The following is an 18351-nucleotide window of genomic DNA, read 5'->3' as shown; positions in this document are numbered from 1 at the left end:
TCCCAATCCATTGGCTGTTGGAGAATGGGACTTTTAGAGATGGAAAGTTGGGTGGTGATTTCAGACRTATTTGGGGCTGCCACAGAGCACAGGGACAGTTCTGACAGTCTGTAACTCTTCAGAAACCCCAGTTCTTACTCTGTAGGGCTTTTTTTGTTAATCTTTTATATCCAGATTTTAAATTGCACTGCTTTGCTGGAAATTCCATTTTCTGATGGAATACAGTTTAGAATTTGTGGTGTGAATGGAAGTCCATAAAACTGGGGACTGGCAAATCTGTGAGCACCCTCTCGTGGGCTCCTGATGAATTACGGTGCATTTCATCTTTCCAAATAGCTCTTCTTTCTCGAATTTAAGTATAATTTACAGATTTTAACATGTGYAATTAGAAAAGAGTTCGTGATGCTTCACAAAATACTTGTAGTTGCAAGTCACAGAATTCCAGGCCACAGAATTAAAATCTCGTTCATAAACGATTTATGTTTAAAGGTGTGGAGTGAGTGTCAAATTGGCATAAATAAATTTAAACTCAGCTTGGTTTGTGTCAGGCTTTTATCCGGCATAAAACCTTGTATTTCAGACAACAGGCTGTATGAATGAGTGGATATCTTTTCACTTTTTAGAGATATAGGTGATGTGGGATGATTTATGGAACTTTGGAGACTGGGAATTTCATATTTAGTGGGTGTTATTATTTTTATTTTTGGTTGTGAGCATCTCTGTCCAAAAAAGGTRTAATTCTGTACTGTTTGGGCCCTGTAGTCCAGAATTACCTGCCTGGACTGAGTCTGGTAATTCCACACATCCCATTAATGGCTCTGGATGCAGCTAACTGTGCTACCCCACCTTTCTRCATCTTCGTGAGAATAATTAGGCACTTTAACAGCAGTTGCAATTTTGCTTAAGTGACTAATATTGAGCTTTGAGAAGGAAGTTATCCCAAAGATTTTTTTCTGTGGATAAATACTAGTTTTCCATGCAATGCCCTTGAGCATTAAGCATCCTTTTACCTTCCCTTATTCATTTTAGCAATTAGAGCTGCTCTCATTTGAGAAGCATCTCCAGGAAGCTGCTCTCCAGAGCTCTTCCAGTTGGCTCYCTCAGCTCTTCACAGGTTGGGGCCGTGGTTTTCTCGGCAGCTCGAGGCGAGAGCCGCTCTTCCCCGCGCTCTGGTGGGATCCAGCTGGGTGTGCGTGTCTCCGGAGGAGCGGGTGGCTGCCAGCTGGCCTGCCAGGGGCTCAGCTTCTCCAGCTCAGCTCCTGCCAGGCTGCCAGCTCGCAGCCCACGCTCCCCTTCCCCTTCCCTAATGACAGGGAGCRCAGCCTGCCTGCAGACGGGCTGGGTGCAACTGGGAGAACTGGTTTGGGTTGCAGCGTGATGGGTGCTGGAGCTGCCCTGCTCCTCAAACRTTGCTGGTGGTATTTTCAGTAACTTTTCCTTGTAAAAGCTTCCCCTCTCCCTGCCTGCTTTATTTATGAATGGAGGCGAGTCCTCCCTGTGCTTAACCTTCCAAGGAAGTGAAGTTTGGATTTCAGTTTGCTTCCTCAAAACCTCCATGCTGAAGCTCTCCCTCCCTTTGCTGACCTTCCTTGCYGGAGCAAACCCTGTCAGCCAGGCTGGGTTATGCTGTAGAATCACCAGCAGGTGCTGTGGCACCTTGGTTGCTCACAGAGCCCAGGTGGTGGATTTGAAGCTGTATTATCACATGAATGAGAGGATGAGGAGCTGTKCTGCCATTAACGCCTGGATCCCTGATTTCCTGTGTTCCAGGATGGCGTTCTTCCTGGAGGAGGTGATGACTTGCACCAAGCGTCTTCTGGAGGTGATATCTGGCTGGCTGCCTCGACACTTTCTCGGTGCAATCCTGATTTCTCTTCCAGCTCTTGCAGTTTTTTCACACTTCACCTCTGATTTTGAAACAAATATACATGTAAGTTGTCGAACTCCCTTTCATAATGTGTCGATTTGGAACTAACAAAGTTTGTTGCTCGCGCGCCTTCCTCCACCTCCTCCTGCTTTACATGTGTTTGATACAGATCCCTTAGAGGAATGGGGCTTTGTGGATGATGGAATTCCCAGTTTTTTATGTAAACACAGTCAGGGTGAAAACTCTCAGACAAAAGACAAGAGGATACCTAGAAATTCCTGCTGCYTACACGCCTTTTTTTCCTGCTAGACCAAGCATTCTGCAGGAATTTTCTTCAGATATTGCAAATGGTTTATCTCAGGATTATCATCCCAGGCTGGATTTGGAGTTTGGAGTCAGAGAAACTGTGTCAGTGAACCTCAACACTGAGAGCAACATTAGTGAAGGGGGTATTTTGGCTTTGCAGAGTGAGATGAAGGAGCTCTAAGGAGAGAGCACTTGGTACCTGGAAATGGTCATTGCAGGGACTGTGGRAATGGTTAACGGAATGCAGTAACTGCCTTCTGAAAAGAAGTGGAAATAAATTGGCATATTTAGCACAGACACAGAGATCCACACGGAATGTGGTGTCTCTGTTAATAAAAGTGCTCAGAAATGGAGAACAAGTGGATAAACATTTGTAGAATCATGGAATGGTTTAGGTTGGAARGCATCTCTTGTTCCAACCCCTTCCATGAGCAGGGATGAGGAAGGGGAGAAATAATTTAATTTGAAGGCCAACTGTAGCATAAAATTAAGGCTTAAAAACTGTGAATAACATGGCCTCAAGCTGGAGATGAAAGTTTGTTTCTCTGCAGGTTTCTCTTGGGTAGCAAGGTATACGATTCTTCCTTCCCAGGATCTTCAGGGAATTCTGTWTCACAAAGCACTTGCTATTTCAGGGCCCTGGGTGTAGGTAATGACCAGATCCTCTTCACTCTTCCTATCACAGCTTATTCCTGGTTGCTAGCAAGTGTTTGGTTCATGGGAGTGTGTGACCACAGGTTTTTTAGGTCCTTGCCAATTTAAACACACATCCCATGGTTATCACAGTCACAGAAGAGCGTGGTTGACATTCTGTTACATCCCATGCTGAAGGTCATTCTGCAGTTTCTACCTTTTGGAACTTTAGTTAAGAATTTTTAAGGTGTAAATTGATTTTTTTGTTACTTCAGTTTAATGATGTTCTTTTCCCTGCATGATTATCTGTGAACTAATTATAGGAATGTCTTCTTCGCACCAAAGAGAACCGAAAACCTTCAAATCTCTCAAACCTGTCCATTGATTTTGATGCYATCCCATTCATCACCATCCTTGATCATCTCTCCAAATGTTTCAAGTAATGTCAGAACCACTTTAGGAGTGTGTTATCTACACAGCTGGTCAGGTTGAGTGGAAACACTTCAGGCAGCAGCAGTAAAATTGTGATTTCCACCATCATACTTGGCTTTTTTTTCCTTTCTTTCCTCCAGAGTCGTGGGGCTGTTGGCTCACTCTCCAAGAGATGTCCCAACTCAGCTTGTGCTCAGTGTTTCCACACTCACGGAGCTCTAGGAAATGGAATCAATCTATAGAGGGTCAGGTGAGTGTCCTCCTTTACTATGACATGGTTTTGCAAAGTTTTTTTTATTCAGAGGATTTTATACCCTCCCTGGATATAAAATAATTCAAACGCAAATTAATAAAAACAGCCATGGAAAAAAAAAACTTTCCAAAGCCATGCACCCATAGTAAAATCCAGCACATCCTGACCCTCTGTAGGCTGGCTTCATGCTGGGGCATCACTTGGAGTGAGAACCAGTGCTCTGCCACTTTAGGAAACCTGAAATGGGGGGGGAAAAGTAAGTTTAAGTTACGTTTTTTTAATGGACAGTTCTGAAATTCCTTTACCGTTTTTGAGTAATTTTTAAAAAACCCAACAATTGTGCTTGTGGTTTAAAAATGGTGAATTATGTAAAGTTTTTTCCCATGCACTGTGTCTGCTCTCAATCACATGCTTGTTTGTTATGCCACAGGACTGCCAGGCTGCAGAGTCTGCGCTTCAGCTGCACAGGACACATAAAGAGAGAGAGAAAGGGAGAGAATGATCATTTCATGCTGTAAAACACAGCATAAAGCTRGACCAGAACTCTTTAGTCCAAGTGTGGAGTCTCTGGTTTAGCTYGGATGGTCATGAATATTGGAAAACCAAAACTGGCACATCAGCTTGAGAGTTTTGAGCGTTGTAAGGTTGTATCTAGGGAAATTAAGGTGCTCTGGGCAGTGCATTTGTCCTGCACTTCCTTTCCTTTATCCAGTAAAGTTGTGSAAAGGTAAAAGGGGTTTTGAGATGGGGCATTTGGGACAGAAAATGTGAAATTGTCCTTTCAAATTGGCACAAGTGGTTGTGTTCCCAAGTGTGAGTTGCCAATGAGTGAAGCTGCCTTTTGTCACCAAGGCAGATCTTTGCTTACCTGGATTCAGCTGCTGCAGGACAGGGTGAGAACATTCTCTGAGAAGTGTTTCTGAAAGCAGGCAGGTGGGTGAAATTGCATTCTGCATTTTCAATGCAATGGAATTTTGATATTCAGTTTGTAGATGGGATCTGGCCCCAGCAGTGGAGAGGGGGTTGCCATGAATTTTTACCTTATTTTTTTCCTTTTTTTGGAATAAGAAGAGGCACTGAGCTTTTGGCAAAGGTAAGCTGAAGGCGTCGCTGAAGTAACGTTGTGTGATAAAAAACTCCATCCAGGGAARATGGTGACAAACCACCTGTGCTAAAGGTTTTCTTGCTCCTGGAAAGGAAGRTGTTCATCTTCACGTGGGATCACTCACTGTGCCCATCCTACAGGTGGAATTAGCCCCTTGTCCCTGCTGCCCCCTTTCCCTGGCAGCGTGGATGTGCAGACGGGCCCTGGGCAGCTGCTAACTCGGCTCTCTCTCTCTGTTGCAGTACACCATGTTCATGTGTTGTGCCATTCTCATCACCATTGTGCAGTACTGTAACTTCTGCCAGCTCAGCTCCTGGATGAGATCGCTGCTGGCAACCGTGGTGGGAGCAGTGCTTCTCATCCTGCTCTACGTCTCCTTGTGCCCAGCCAGGTGAGCCTCACACCACAGCTCTGCTGCTGCAGGGAGCAGATCTGGGCTTCTCCCCAGGGAAACAAGGGGCTGATGCCCAGCATTTTGCTGTCTGCCATGGCTTTCTCCAGCATCTCAACYGAAATAATTTTATTTCTGCATTATTTTTTTGTTTTTTAGGATTTCAGGRGGTCCTTTCCTGTGGGACACTGTCCTCCCTGATGTGTTTTTAGGACACACTTATTGTTACCAGACCCATAGAATTGCCTTTCACCACTAGTTTAAAAATCTGTTTTGTTAAGGAATTTCCCAGGTATTTGGTGGTGCCAGAGAGTCCAACTGTTCCCCAACACCCCTCTGGATTTTTTTTCCCCTTAGGAACCATGTATTTTTCTTCCACCTCCTTCCTCAATGCGTTTTCCAGTGTGGAAGGCAGGTGCTTAGTTTTAATGGGATCTAATACCCAGTTCCATTCTCAGTTTCCTGCCTTTTCAGAGGACTCTGCAGAACAGTAACCAGAGGAATGAAGATAATGCAGTTTCTGTGCAATAACCTTAAGTTTTTCCAGTTTTCCTCTGATAAGCAGTTTTCCCCAGGGAGGACTTGTTTGCAGAATTCTCCTATTTTCTTGCCAAGAGAKTCAAGGAGATCCTTCCAGCCTTCTCTTCCTATTGGCAAAATTTTATAATCAACTTGCACTTCTCAGTGGCTTGAGACTCTCTCTTGGGATAGACTTTACAAGGTCTTCTCCTCAATTAGTCAGTCCCCTTCTTTCAGAGACCTGCTGAATCATGAAACACATGAAAAAAAAAAAAAAACCCAAACCAAGGAGAATTTGCAGATACATGTTTTAGTGAGTATTTAGCTTTAATTCCCTCCTCRAGTATCTTCAGTGGTGCCTTTTAATCTTGATTAAATTTTTATTAAAAAATATGGCGAATAAAAGTCATGTCTTACACCTGTTCACATCCAGAGGTGTTCAATTGCAGGGCTGAAAAGGTGATTGATAGAATCTATCCTGAACAAAAGTAATACAGATTTAATTAGCAAAACCCATGACTTCTCTTTGTTAATAGTTGTGWTTTTATTCCTCTCTTATCATGATTCTGATAATATTTTTGTCACAGTGGTAATTGCAGCCTTGTCTGCACCACAGATAGAGCCATTCTGCAGTTTTTTCTTCCTTTTCCAGTTGTAAGTAATCCTGAGAGTTTGATACTCTCTTGATACTCTCTTGATACTTGATTGCAGTAGAGAAATTGTAATACAGGTAACTACAAGGTGCAGGAACTACCTACTTTCTTTAATGGCATCTTCAGAAATTGGTTTTATATTTGTTAGGCTCTGTGTTTGGTTTTCTTTGTTTTGGGGTTTTTTTGGTGGTTTTTTTTTTGGTTTTTTTTTGCTTTGGATGGGTTGGGATTTGGGTTTTTCTGTTTTATTTTTAAGATCTTAGTGCTGTGTGCGCAGTTAAAATGAGTCTTAGAGTTCTGGGATTGCTTTTCCCCATTTCCCAGGTAAGATGGGGTTGTTTAACAATTACCTTTTCTAGGATTCATGAAGTTCCARTTTCCCTTTGCAGGGATTTGCATCTCTGGCTGGTTCCTTCTTCCAAGCAGATAAGTCATGTTCAGACAAAGTTTGTGTGAAGCTGATCAGGTCTGCAGTGCAGTTATTGGTCTGTGTAATAGAGAAGTTTCAAATCCTCTCTGAAATGCTGCGGGATGGTKTGTTTATTAAAACAAACCTTTTCACTTTCCCTCTGAAATCAGTGCTTTTTTCATTTCAGCTCCATGGAAAGTCCTCATCTAGATTTGGCACAGAACTTTAGGTAAGCTTTATATAAAATTACCATCTTTATGTTCATGGATAGAAACATTTGCAGTGAATGATATGTAGCAAAACTTTGCATCCACAGTAATAACTTGGAAATTCAACAAATTGATTCAGTAAGTTGTGTTTAAGCTCCTCRTGTACATGATTTCATTTACAGATGACTTGGGTATGACCAGAACTCATCAGGGCTGGTGCTACAAGTCACAGAGTTGTGTAATGATATTTTCCCCTTAAATTGGATTTCTAGGAAGTAGAACTATGGAGGAGCTATTTAAAACAGCATCTGTTTTTCTAGTAGCACTTTTCAGAGCATTATCTGTCCACCCTGAGCTGTTGATTTGATTTCCTTGGCTGGTTTGCACCATTCAGGAGCAGTGTGAGTTGGATGCTCTCACAGCTGGGCAGGTGAGAATTCCCTGTGCTGGAGGAGCTGCCTCTGGAAAAGCTGGATGTGCAGCCAGCTGCCTCCCCAGGATGGGATGTGACAGTCTGGGTCTGGCTGTCACCTCGCCTGGGCAGAGCAGGGAGTCACAAAACTGAGAGCAAAGGAAATTTTAGCCACCTGACTTTCAAAGCAGACAAAAATCCCTTCCTGGGTTATTAATGGACCATTAAAATAAACGTGTTAAGGATTCACTCTGATAATTTCAGTGTTGAGTTTCTCATGGGTTTATTGCAAATTTTGCAATACCATTTTTAAGTGGTTTTACTGCTCTTTGGTATCAGACAAGACTGTGTTTGCTAATTGCAGATTTGGGGGCAATATTTGGGCCATGTTGGGTTTGATTGAACTGCGGATGTGTGACTTGGCAATACATCTAAAAGAAGTTTTCAGGGGCATGTTGCTTTTCTTGGAAGATATGTCAAAACAAAAGTATTTTTCAATAATTCTCATTTCCATGAATGCTGTGGTAGTTTAGAAAACACATGAGGTTTAGTAGAGAGGGATGGGAACTGTGCTTTTTTTGGGGACTTCTTCACCAAGGAGTCAGCATTTACTACATTTTGGGGTTTGGGGGGCTTTGGCTTTTCTAATAATGGGTTTTCCTTTTTCCTGGTTTTGATTCATGATAAGTTCATTTTCATAACGGAATTCCAGTTCATTAAATCCAGAATGGAAATTTAAAGCCAAAAGAACAGAAGTGGCTTTTTTTTCCTTCCTTCTTTTTTTTTTTTTCTTTTTTTTAATAAACTAGAACACTGAAGGAACTTGCTGAAAAGGCAATGAAAAGAACATTAAAAATGTGGTGCTCACTCTAAGTGTCTTAGCATCAGCTCAGATTTGGATCCTCAGTGGTTTATTGTGATTTTGTGAAATCACCGGAGCTTTTGTGCTGTCAAAATTACAAACCTCTTCTCCAGCGGGTCAGCAGGCTCCTGGTCAGCTGCTAATCACTGATCAATAACTCATCCTGTCTTAATTGGTATCTGGGTCTTCCCCTCAGTGACAGAAATCCATGAAAAGATCTCCTGTCAAGCATTGTTTTCCTGCAAATATTTTTCTTCCATAAGTGTGTAACTTGTAACTCCTGTCAGGTAAAGGTGAGAGACCAAACCATTGGAGGTGTCTCTGTGAGCCGGTGTGGAGTGAGCTCTGCCTCCTTTGCAAAGCCTGGCTTGTGGTTTAAGGGCCAAAGAAGGCAGTGACCAAAATATCTCACTCATCAAACATTTCTACACCTCCTTTTTCACTTTTTATTAGGATGTTGTCTGTGCTCCTTCAGCTGGGGAAGAGACCCATGTGCTAATTCTGCTCAGCACTGCCCTTCAGTCCAGCTCCCCTGCCCTAACCCTGCCCAAACTTGTACATTAACAAGTATTGGAAGTTAAAAGAGAGAAAAAGGAGTTCATCCTATTCTGTTTCTACCATTAAACAGAATTTGTGTTCTTTTTTCAGGGCTCTTTTGCTGTATATTATTGCATACCACATTTCTAAATGCAGAATTTCCCCTTTTTTCTGGTGATGGACTAATAAAAAGGTGAAACTCTCTTAGCCTAACAAAATTTTTTTGCTKCACCTTTCTGCCAGAATTACATAAATCAGGTTTCTTGCATACTCTGCTCACCACAAAAGTCTTCCTGTGTTCTGAGAGGGCTAAACAAATATAATGAGGTTGTTCCCTTTCCTTGATCAAGAATAGAGATAATATTAATGTTGCCTGGGAAGAGAGACAGTAATAATGGTAATGAAGTCTTAACACAAAATTAATGTCTTTAAATAAAAATACAGAGTTTGCCTTGTTTTCCAACCCAGTTCTTCAGCCCAAAGGATACAACATGTTTTTTAAGCAGGAGATATTTCTCGTTTTCATTCCTTGCTCACCTCAGAGCAGGTGGGATGTGTCACATTCCAGTGTGGCTGCTCTGAGGGGAGCAGCAATAGGGCACTTGAGAGGAAGATGAAATCACTTGATTGTAGGGAAGAGTTTGTAGGCATCCAKTGCTCGTTTTTCATGGAAAGCAGCAGTTTGAGCCCCTTTTCCTCACCGTTCCTCCCTTGCATTCCTCTCTCAGGTTTAGCAGGCAGGGGCATCCTCTTTCCATATAGCAGGAYATCCAAACCCAAACAGGGGTTACTGGCTCAGAAGCAAACTGGCTTTCCAAAAATCTCTGTAAGTGGAAAGCCATTATCTTTATGATTTGTGTTGAAGCCAAAGGAGATTCTATCTCTGGAGTCTCACTTGTTCCATGTTCACAGCCTGGATGGAGGTGCCAAGTTAATAGAGAGGGGGCTGTGCCAGGCAGCACTTCAACCAGTCTGAGTTAAAGAAACATTGTCAGCTCGAGATTTCCATTTCAATGACTTTTAAAATCAGTTTTCTACTGCAGCACCTCATAAAAAGTAGAATTGAGAAAGATTGGGCAGGGGGATTGATCCKTTCTGTTGGAGGTGTGGGGGAGGGTTTCTTCTTTTCATTCTGAAGGGTGACTCGAGGTCACGGCTGCTGCCTGAGGGAGGAGATTTCCAGTGCTGTGGGTGCTGTAACCTGGGCACTGCCACATCCACAGATGGCATTTCCAAAGGAGGATGAGGCAGTCACTCTCTCCTTCAGGCTGTCATCAGGACTTTCCATACTGGTGCCCAGTCAGGATAAAAATGCCTGCTCTGGAGAAGCCTCTGCACCTTCTCTTTGGGATCCCACCCCATTCCCCTATTTTTGAAATGAGGTCAGTGCACAGTGGGTCACTCCCTGCCCATGCAGATCTCAGGGCAGGAGCCCCCATGGTCAGCCAGGTCAGGCCACACTGACAGCTCATGGGGAGCTCCAGTGCTCCAGGAATGGGGAATGGGAGGCAGCAGCAGCTCCTTCCCAAAAGGCAGATCTTGCCTTCCACTGTTCCTGAGGTAACGTTTGTGGTGCTCACCTGATTCACTGAAGAGGAGTTAAAGTACTTTGAGGAGTGTTTTGTGGAACAAACTGTAAATAAAAAGCCTTTAATGACTTAAATAAATCCCTGTGGCAGGAATGTTTGATGTTAGAGCAGATTATCTGGATCAAACTCGTACTCTCAGAGGAGTAACATAATCATTGCTCAGATCCTTTCACAGATCTCTGCCCACAAGATGTGTGAAATAAGGAACTTGGATTCACAAAAGCACCTGAATCATGCTCCTTAACTAAGGTTCCTTCCTACCTTTCCCCAGCATCTTCTTCTTTTCCAAGATCTTTTCTCTTACCTAACCTGCCCTCATTTTGTTTTTTAAGCCCATCAAGCTGGGAGGGTATTTTGCCACCTTCAAAATAGGTAGCAAGGATTGTATTTCAGGAATTGTTCCCTTCTAGTCATTAATTATGGAATCATTTAGGCTGGAAAAGACCTCCAAGATCAGGGAACCATAGAATATCCTGAATTGAAAGGGACCAGCAGGGATCATCGAGTCCAACCATTAACCCAGCCAAGGCCACCACTAAACCATGTGTTAGTCTCTGACTTGTCTTTCAAGGGAGGAAATAAACAGGTTCATAACAGAGGTTCTGCTGAGAATAAGGGAGCAAAGAATGTCTTGGTACAGCAATTACAGGAATCTGATGGTGGGGCCCTGCTTTGAGCTGGGATATCTCTTCCTTTCGTGGTCCCCTTGTGATGAGGGAATAAAATGAATATACCTTCACTTCTCCTGGGAGAAGTATATTTATGATAGGAAACAGAAGAAGTAATTTCCAATGTAATATGTCTTATCTTTAATCTGAAATTCACCCTGTGTGCTCTGTATCATAAATATTTCACTCACAGGAAACTTCTTTCCCCATAGGTTTTCTGTGAAAAAAGTGAATAGATACAAAGACTGTGGCACAGAGAAATGGTTTTGGAGATGGGGCACATTCATGTGTCTCATAGCTGTGCTGTGGTTTTGTTTCATCACATTTTTCTGTATTTGTATTTGCATTCTGTAATCAAGTATTTGAGAATGAAACTCAGGAAGAGAAACTGTGCCTGTAATAAAGTTCAATTCTAAAATATTTCTGAAGTGGAACTCTGTCCCCCATGGACATGAAGCAACAAAATGAACTGAGAAATGTTGTCATATGTTACAGAAACAAATTCAGCCTGCTGCTCTTCCTGAACTGCTGCTCCAGTTGTGCACTGAGTTTTAATCCCTTCATTCCTTCCCAGAGAAATGCAGGCAGCTGCTGAGTATGGATTCCTTTCTTTCTCTCCAGGAGAAAGGTTGATGTGATGCTTTCCCTTTTCAAACTGTCTCTTAACTTGAAAAATTTCAGTGCGTGTCTGCTCATATCAAACCTTAAGCTTTGGCATAATTTTATCCCAAAAATGCAGTTGGATCCCTGCAGAAATGACTGCGTGCCAAGCTGTCTGGGTTTAGCCTTCGCTTGTGGGATTGCATAGGTGGGGCCTTCTCRGATTCAATTTGTCTTTGCATCTCTCCCGAAAGTTGAGCTTGGGGAGTGCAGATGTCTCCTCGTTCAGGGTGGTTTGGCACTGGCAGATGCTCCATCAGCGCCTCATAATCTGCACAGGCAGGCAGCGAACTGTCGGAAGGATCTGAAATATTGCTCCCAGTCTATGGCAGACAGGAATTTTTTATTATTTTATGTAATCTCGGCACTTGGAGAAACTTTCTGTCTCCACCATGAAGAGCTTCAGTGGTTTTATCATAGAAAAGATGTCAGCACAGAGCTCAATGTTCTCCAGGTCCATGCAGTCCATAGAGCCACAGACCTGGCTGGGTGAGAAGGACCTTAAGGCTCCTCCAGTTCCAGTCCCTGCTGTGGGGGTTCTCCGTGGTGTGTCTTGTACAGGGTTATCTTCTTCCAAAATCTTTGTGTGTAGCCTTAAAGGCACATGGCAAAGGTTSCTGGTCCTTGATGAGAAGTCAAGGGAAAGGCACAGGAGTGTAAAGCAGGTGGTTCTGAATATTGGAGGTAATAAAAAATACAAAAATTAATTCCACAAAACTCACCCACACCCCCTGTGCAGACATTCAGTGCACTCAAGATACCTAAACACACAGGTACATATTTACATGCAGTGCTTTTAGTGATATATTTAGATATAATGATAACTGTTTCCTTGGTGAAGTCTTTATTGGGCAACTTCTGTGTCACTGAACCTGATGATAAGGAAATACTTGGTGGGTTTAAGGAAGTACTTGGTGAGTTTAAGAATTAAATTAATTCTTTGGCATTTTCTTAACAGCAGATGAAGTTCTCAATGCATATTTTATAATTTAGTATGTAACTGCATTTCCCACACTTCCAGCAGAAGATTTCTAACTGTGGRGCAGGGATGGCAGTGCCCTAACCTTAACTGCACCTRTGTGTTCTCCCCTCTGCACAGCTCCAGAAAGAGCCCGTGCAACAGCTCGGTGCCGAGTGACGTGAAGAGGCCRGCGGAGCTGATCGGTCAGGAGGTGGTCCTGGTGTCCTTCCTGCTGCTCCTGCTGGTCTGGTTCCTGAACCGCGAGTTCGAGGTCAGTTACCGGCTGCACTACCACGGGGACGTGGAGGCCGATCTGCACCGCACCAAGATCCAGAGCATGCGGGATCAGGCTGACTGGCTGCTGAGGAACATCATCCCCTACCACGTGGCCGAGCAGCTGAAGGTGTCCCAGAGCTACTCCAAAAACCACGACAGTGGTGGGGTGATCTTTGCCAGCATCGTGAACTTCAGCGAGTTCTACGAGGAGAACTACGAGGGCGGCAAGGAGTGTTACAGAGTCCTGAATGAACTGATCGGGGATTTTGACGAGCTGCTGAGCAAACCCCACTACAGCAGCATTGAGAAGATCAAAACCATCGGGGCCACCTACATGGCGGCGTCGGGGCTCAACACCTCGCAGTGCCAGGACAGCAGCAATCCCCATGGGCACCTGCAGACCCTTTTTGAATTTGCCAAAGAAATGATGCGGGTGGTGGATGACTTCAACAACAACATGCTATGGTTTAATTTTAAACTCCGGATCGGCTTCAACCATGGCCCTCTGACAGCCGGGGTCATTGGCACCACCAAGCTGTTGTATGACATTTGGGGGGAYACTGTGAACATCGCCAGCAGGATGGACACCACCGGCGTCGAGTGTCGCATACAGGTGAGTGAGGAGAGCTACCGCATCCTCAGCAAGATGGGCTATGACTTTGACTACAGGGGGACAGTCAATGTGAAGGGGAAGGGTCAGATGAAGACCTACCTTTACCCCAAATGCATGGACAACGGGATTGTGCCGCATCATCAGTTGTCCATATCTCCAGACATTCGGGTTCAAGTGGATGGCAGCATCGGGCGGTCTCCGACGGATGAGATTGCCAACCTGGTGCCTTCTGTACAGAATTCTGATAAGATAGCCCATGGCACAGATAACTCAGAAGCCAAGGACATCCTTCCTTCCKCCAAGAAGCTCCAGAAAGATGCGGCGAAGGCAGAGGAGAGGTGCAGGTTTGGCAAAGCCGCAGAGAAGGATGACTCTGAGGAAGCGGGGACTGAGGAGGTCAATGAACTGACAAAGCTAAATATCTCTAAGAGTGTATGATGAACTGTCAGAGTTGCATGAAGTGCTCTGTCCATAGAAACACACAGACTTTTGCAATTGGCAGTTTTCTTTTTCAAGAGAGACCTTCTCCACACCTGGGTTGTACGCTTGTGTTCATTTCAGCGCCTGGGGCTGTGTGGATCACGGCTCTTCAGGGCTTGTTTTCATCCATCTCTCTCCTCCATGCCCCAAATCACATCCCAAGCTCCCCAGCTCCCTGTGCAACCATCTTAGAGCTGAGTAGAGGATATTAAGTGCCTTCAGATATACTCCATTGGACTCCCTGTCAAGGTACAGAGGCCCCAAGTGAAATCATAGCTTTGGGTATTTATCTAATTTTAAAGAAAAGAAAAGCTGTGGTTATATCATTTTTATTGTTGTTTCTCACAAAACACTTTTTTTGGCTAATGCAACTCCTTGGGTTTTTTATATCTCTCGGAACAATGTTTTACTGTTATCAGACCTTTTGTATGTAACACACAGACATGTGCATGTGCATCTACCATATGAGACTGCTATAAAGTGCCAGTAAGCACCACAAGAATGTCCGGTCGCGGGGTGACACGACTTTGGGTCGGGCTGGAGGGGGAGTTGTGGCTCAGCCTTTAGTTAGGGCAGGAGGAACAGCTGCTGTCGTTCTGTTCTCCTTTCCCGATGCTTTCTGCAGCCTCCATGTGCCATCGTGTGCTTTGGATACACTTCTTTTCCATATAGCCAATGAGTTACTGACACGTGGGAATGGAAGGAGGGTTGGGACAGCGCCAGCTCTGGGGACAGGTTTCCAGAAGCAGAGGAGAGACCGTGGGAGTGCTGCAGTTCAGGGCTCCTGGCTCCGTGCGCGGCTCAGTGGGTGAAGGTAGGTGACGTCGGTGTCTCTGAGCTGATTGGAGAGAGAGAGAAGCAAAATAAATGTTTTGGGAATGCCTTTATTTATTTATTTTATTCCTGTTTGGGGTTKTTTTTTTAAATTTCATTTGGGAATTTTCATGCACGGAAGGGACTGGGAGAGATTAATTGTTAATGGGTTTAATGGGAGCGATTAAGACAGAGTTTGAGCCCCTTTGAACTAACAACCACTGTGAGGATGTTACCTTTGGCAATATTTGTTTYCAAGCTGGCGACACTTCGGAAGCCACCAAATGCAGTTGAGTATCCCAGCTTCCCTCTGGACTAAACTGATGGTGCTGCACAATACTTTTCAGGATTCTTCCCCACACACACCCACTGTGCTTTTGCAGCAGGGAAGAGAACAGCATGCTCCCTGCCTGCCACTGAAAGCAGGATTAGGGAAAAGAGTCCTTGTAGTGAGCTGAGAAGCACAATCCTTTCCCAGTCCTGCAGATGWCTCYGTGCAGGTCCCTGGGAGCAGAGGAKCTGCTRGCACAGAGGGAACTGTGGGATGGGGGATTTGGACTGTGCCAGTCTGCCCTCTGCATGCTTCCACCACCTCCCTCACTGGTGTTTGGTGCCCTGCTGTGTATCATATCCACCACTCAGTATTCCAGTTCAGCCAAGTCCCTCTGACACCAAATAAAGTAAAAGGATTTTTTATGCCCAAAAGAAGTTGATCAGCCAGGGAAGAGCTGGGGAAGGGCCATRCGGCACTGGCTGCGTGGTGCTGGGGGCTCTGGGTCTTTCCATCTGAACTTGAGTCAGAATATTGTATTGATTCTTCTTCATATCACCTTGTGATTTTTGGGGCATGAGTAATAAATATATCTATTGTGGAGTTCCTGTTCAGCTGTTGGAGATCCACCTCCACTCCATGCTCAGCACAGAGCCCTTGAAGCCTTTGTCAGATGTCAATCTGTGGGATTTCTGGATCTCAGTTAAACAGGACTCTGCACACTGGTCCTGCAGAAGCTGCTGTTCATGCACATCAGTATTCCATTTGATAGAAAAGCTGTTCAGAATTCATCTTCCTCACTCAAACTGCCAGCACACAACAAACCAGGCAATCCCCAGCCCCAGTTCCCTCTGCCACAGATGCTGTTGCCTGTTTGGAGGCTGTTCCTGATGAGCAGCAATGTGAGATGTTTGTGAGTGCACAATTTTCCAACATCTTCCTTCTCCCTAGGTTACAACTCTCCCCATCCCCGTAGTGGGTTGCACTTCCAACTTTCAGGTAGTAATTCTGCAAATACCTCTTGCATCTGAAGAATGTATTCCTGAAACCATTTTTAGGATTCTTGCTTCAGTTAAGGTGTCAGTGTTCCTTTTCCTACAGTCGAGGAGCTAACATGATCCAGAAATGTTTACATGCCTTCTAGTATTTTATTATTGTCCCTTTCCAGCCTTTCTCCCTGTCACTTCTTTCTCCCTGTTTTATAGACCCTGCCCATCCTTGCTCTCTTCTTGCTCAACTCTTGGCAAGGGCAGAGCTCAGTGGGGATGCRCCAGCTCCTTGAGACGCTGCACAAWAACCAAACCTCCACCAGCCCCAGCCCTGCACCCCAGGAAAGTCTGGCACCCTGTGGTTAAACTCAAAAGGAAAAGGTGCTGGAATAGGCCCTGCACCCAAAGCACCTTTCTCTTCATTGTTGAAGCACTTCAGGATGCAAAATCATCCTCCTGCAGCCTATGAAGTACACAAGTCTCCTGTGCTGCTGTGATGTGGGGCTGCGGGAGTATCCTTGGGTTTATGGGAACATCCAAATACCAAACCCCAAACCCACCAATGCCTCTCTTTGCTGGCCCTAAGCAAATAAAGCCACTGAGGACAGGAGCAGTGGTGGACTGAAATCAAAGGCTGTTGTCTGCTCTAGGAGCTGCCAGCGTTACTTGTCTGCTCCGTTACTCTGCCTTAACTCTGGATTGGAAATAGAGTCATTGTGGATGACAGTGGTGCCCTGTGCTCATTGCCAGGTGAGCAGCACAGATCCCACAGCTGGGGCTGCAGGGCTCTTGGGGGGTTAAATCTCTAATGCTGTGGAGTAACCAAATCAGGAAGTTCAGTTCTCAGTGGATAGTTTGGAGGGGGAGATTTTCCAAGCACGGGGAGCAAGGAGATACCTGTTTGTGTTGTAAACCAGTGTGAGCTGAGCCTTCACACCTCCTCTTTACACCTTTGAAGATKTGTCCTGACACAGAAATGACTCCAGGGGCGTTTCTGGCAGCATTGTGTGKCTCTGCTGCAGAATTCCTGACACGTGTGTGCTGGTGGGAGGCCACGGGCAAAGTTCACTCCATTCACACCCCCGTGGTGTGTGTGCTCTTGGTGCCAGCAGYGCTGTCAGTGAACCTGGAGGGTTGGTTGGGTCCCCAGAGCTTTATTCCACAAGGACAATCCATGCATGGCTGTGCTTCCCATCCTTAGGGTGGTTTAATGGCACTGATTTAAAATGGTGAGAAGGAGGCTGGGGGATTCTGAATGTTTGTGAGCCCCGTGTTGCCTTCTGCCATTTGCAGCAGCTGCTCAGGAGTGCAGAGTGACAAGGAGTGCACAGAATATTGTCAGCAGTGAGGTCTCAATGTGCTGCTAACACACCAGCTTTTCCTCCCTGCTGCTCCTGGGAGAGATTTCTCATTAAGAACCAGGTAAATGGCATTCCCACTGATTAACTTGTGGCATTAGGATTTTCAGAGGGATAGATTTGCCTGTTACTTCCCAGGCTTTGGGGTCATTTGTCTTTGCTGGAGGTAACGTGAGTGCTGTGAGCAGGGTGGGACAGTGCCATTGGCTGTGGCTCCTGCTGGGTGCCAGGAGTGACAAAATGAGGGGAGGAGAGGATGAATTTCCCAAGGGCTTTACAAAAAAAACAAGTATTTGGATACTCTTCCTTTAGGGCTAAAACACAGAAAGGAGGTGTCCAGAGCAAAACTGAAGGGAGCTCCAAATCAAACCCTGTACCCATAGAGCTTTAGCTAAAGAAGAGTTTATTCCTGAGTAAAAGGCCAAGTTTTTACGGTTTCTGGCATTTTAAAATTGGTAACTCTGACCTGTTTCYGAAACTTTCATTCTAAATACAGCAAAAGGTGTTGCAAGGGAGCAGTTAGGTCACTTCATGTCACAACATCTCAAGAGCCTGTGGGTGCCTGAGGTTGGCTGTATTGCCTTTGGCTGTTTAACTCTGTACCTTGGCTTGGGGGCTTTCTGCCAAATTCCAAGATCCTGTTTTCTCCCTCCTTCCCTTCTGTGGTCCCGTTTGGGTCGACAGAGTCCTGGCTGTTGCCTCACTGCTCCTCACCATTGGGAACCTGTGTCTTCCTCACTGCACGGCAGCTCCTCAGCTGAGGTCACAGCTCCGGGTGCTGCTGTTCCTGCTGTGCCTCTCTGTGTCSTGAAGAACCAGAAGAGTGTGTTTGTTTTGATGCCTTGCTCCATTTTGCCTGGTCACAGCTGCAGCTTTGTCCTCGTAATGGTGACAGAAGATACAGAAGAGGCATGTCCCTGCAGTTTATTTAAGAATWACATTTTAAAATGCAGTTGTTATTTGTTGATGTGATTTTTTCAATTGCTGGAAATGCCACGGGAGTGGTTTGACTGTAAGTACAGAATGATTTGCATGTGGGAACAGCCAAGGTGGAGGTGCAGGGATGAGCCAGTACCATGGCACTG

General features: G+C 44.9%; 1 protein-coding gene across 2 annotated transcripts in view; it reads left to right on the top strand.

Annotated features, from left to right (window-relative positions):
- The window catches only part of ADCY9 (adenylate cyclase 9), an 86857-nt gene extending 69302 nt beyond the window's left edge, over positions 1-17555 (top strand). For both annotated transcript variants that reach the window (XM_057372407.1, XM_057372408.1), the window contains 4 exons: positions 1771-1930; positions 4839-4987; positions 6756-6797; positions 12605-17555. In XM_057372407.1, the coding sequence (XP_057228390.1) occupies positions 1771-1930; positions 4839-4987; positions 6756-6797; positions 12605-13793 (1540 nt within the window). In that variant the 3' untranslated portion in view covers positions 13794-17555. The remainder of the gene's footprint in view (positions 1-1770; positions 1931-4838; positions 4988-6755; positions 6798-12604) is intronic.
- Positions 17556-18351: the final 796 nt, after the last annotated feature.

Source organism: Malurus melanocephalus, unplaced genomic scaffold (genome assembly GCF_030028575.1).
Source record: "Malurus melanocephalus ecotype Western Australia unplaced genomic scaffold, MMel_1.1 scaffold_170, whole genome shotgun sequence".
NCBI lineage: Eukaryota > Metazoa > Chordata > Aves > Passeriformes > Maluridae > Malurus > Malurus melanocephalus.
This window is presented reverse-complemented; position numbering and strand designations above follow the sequence as displayed.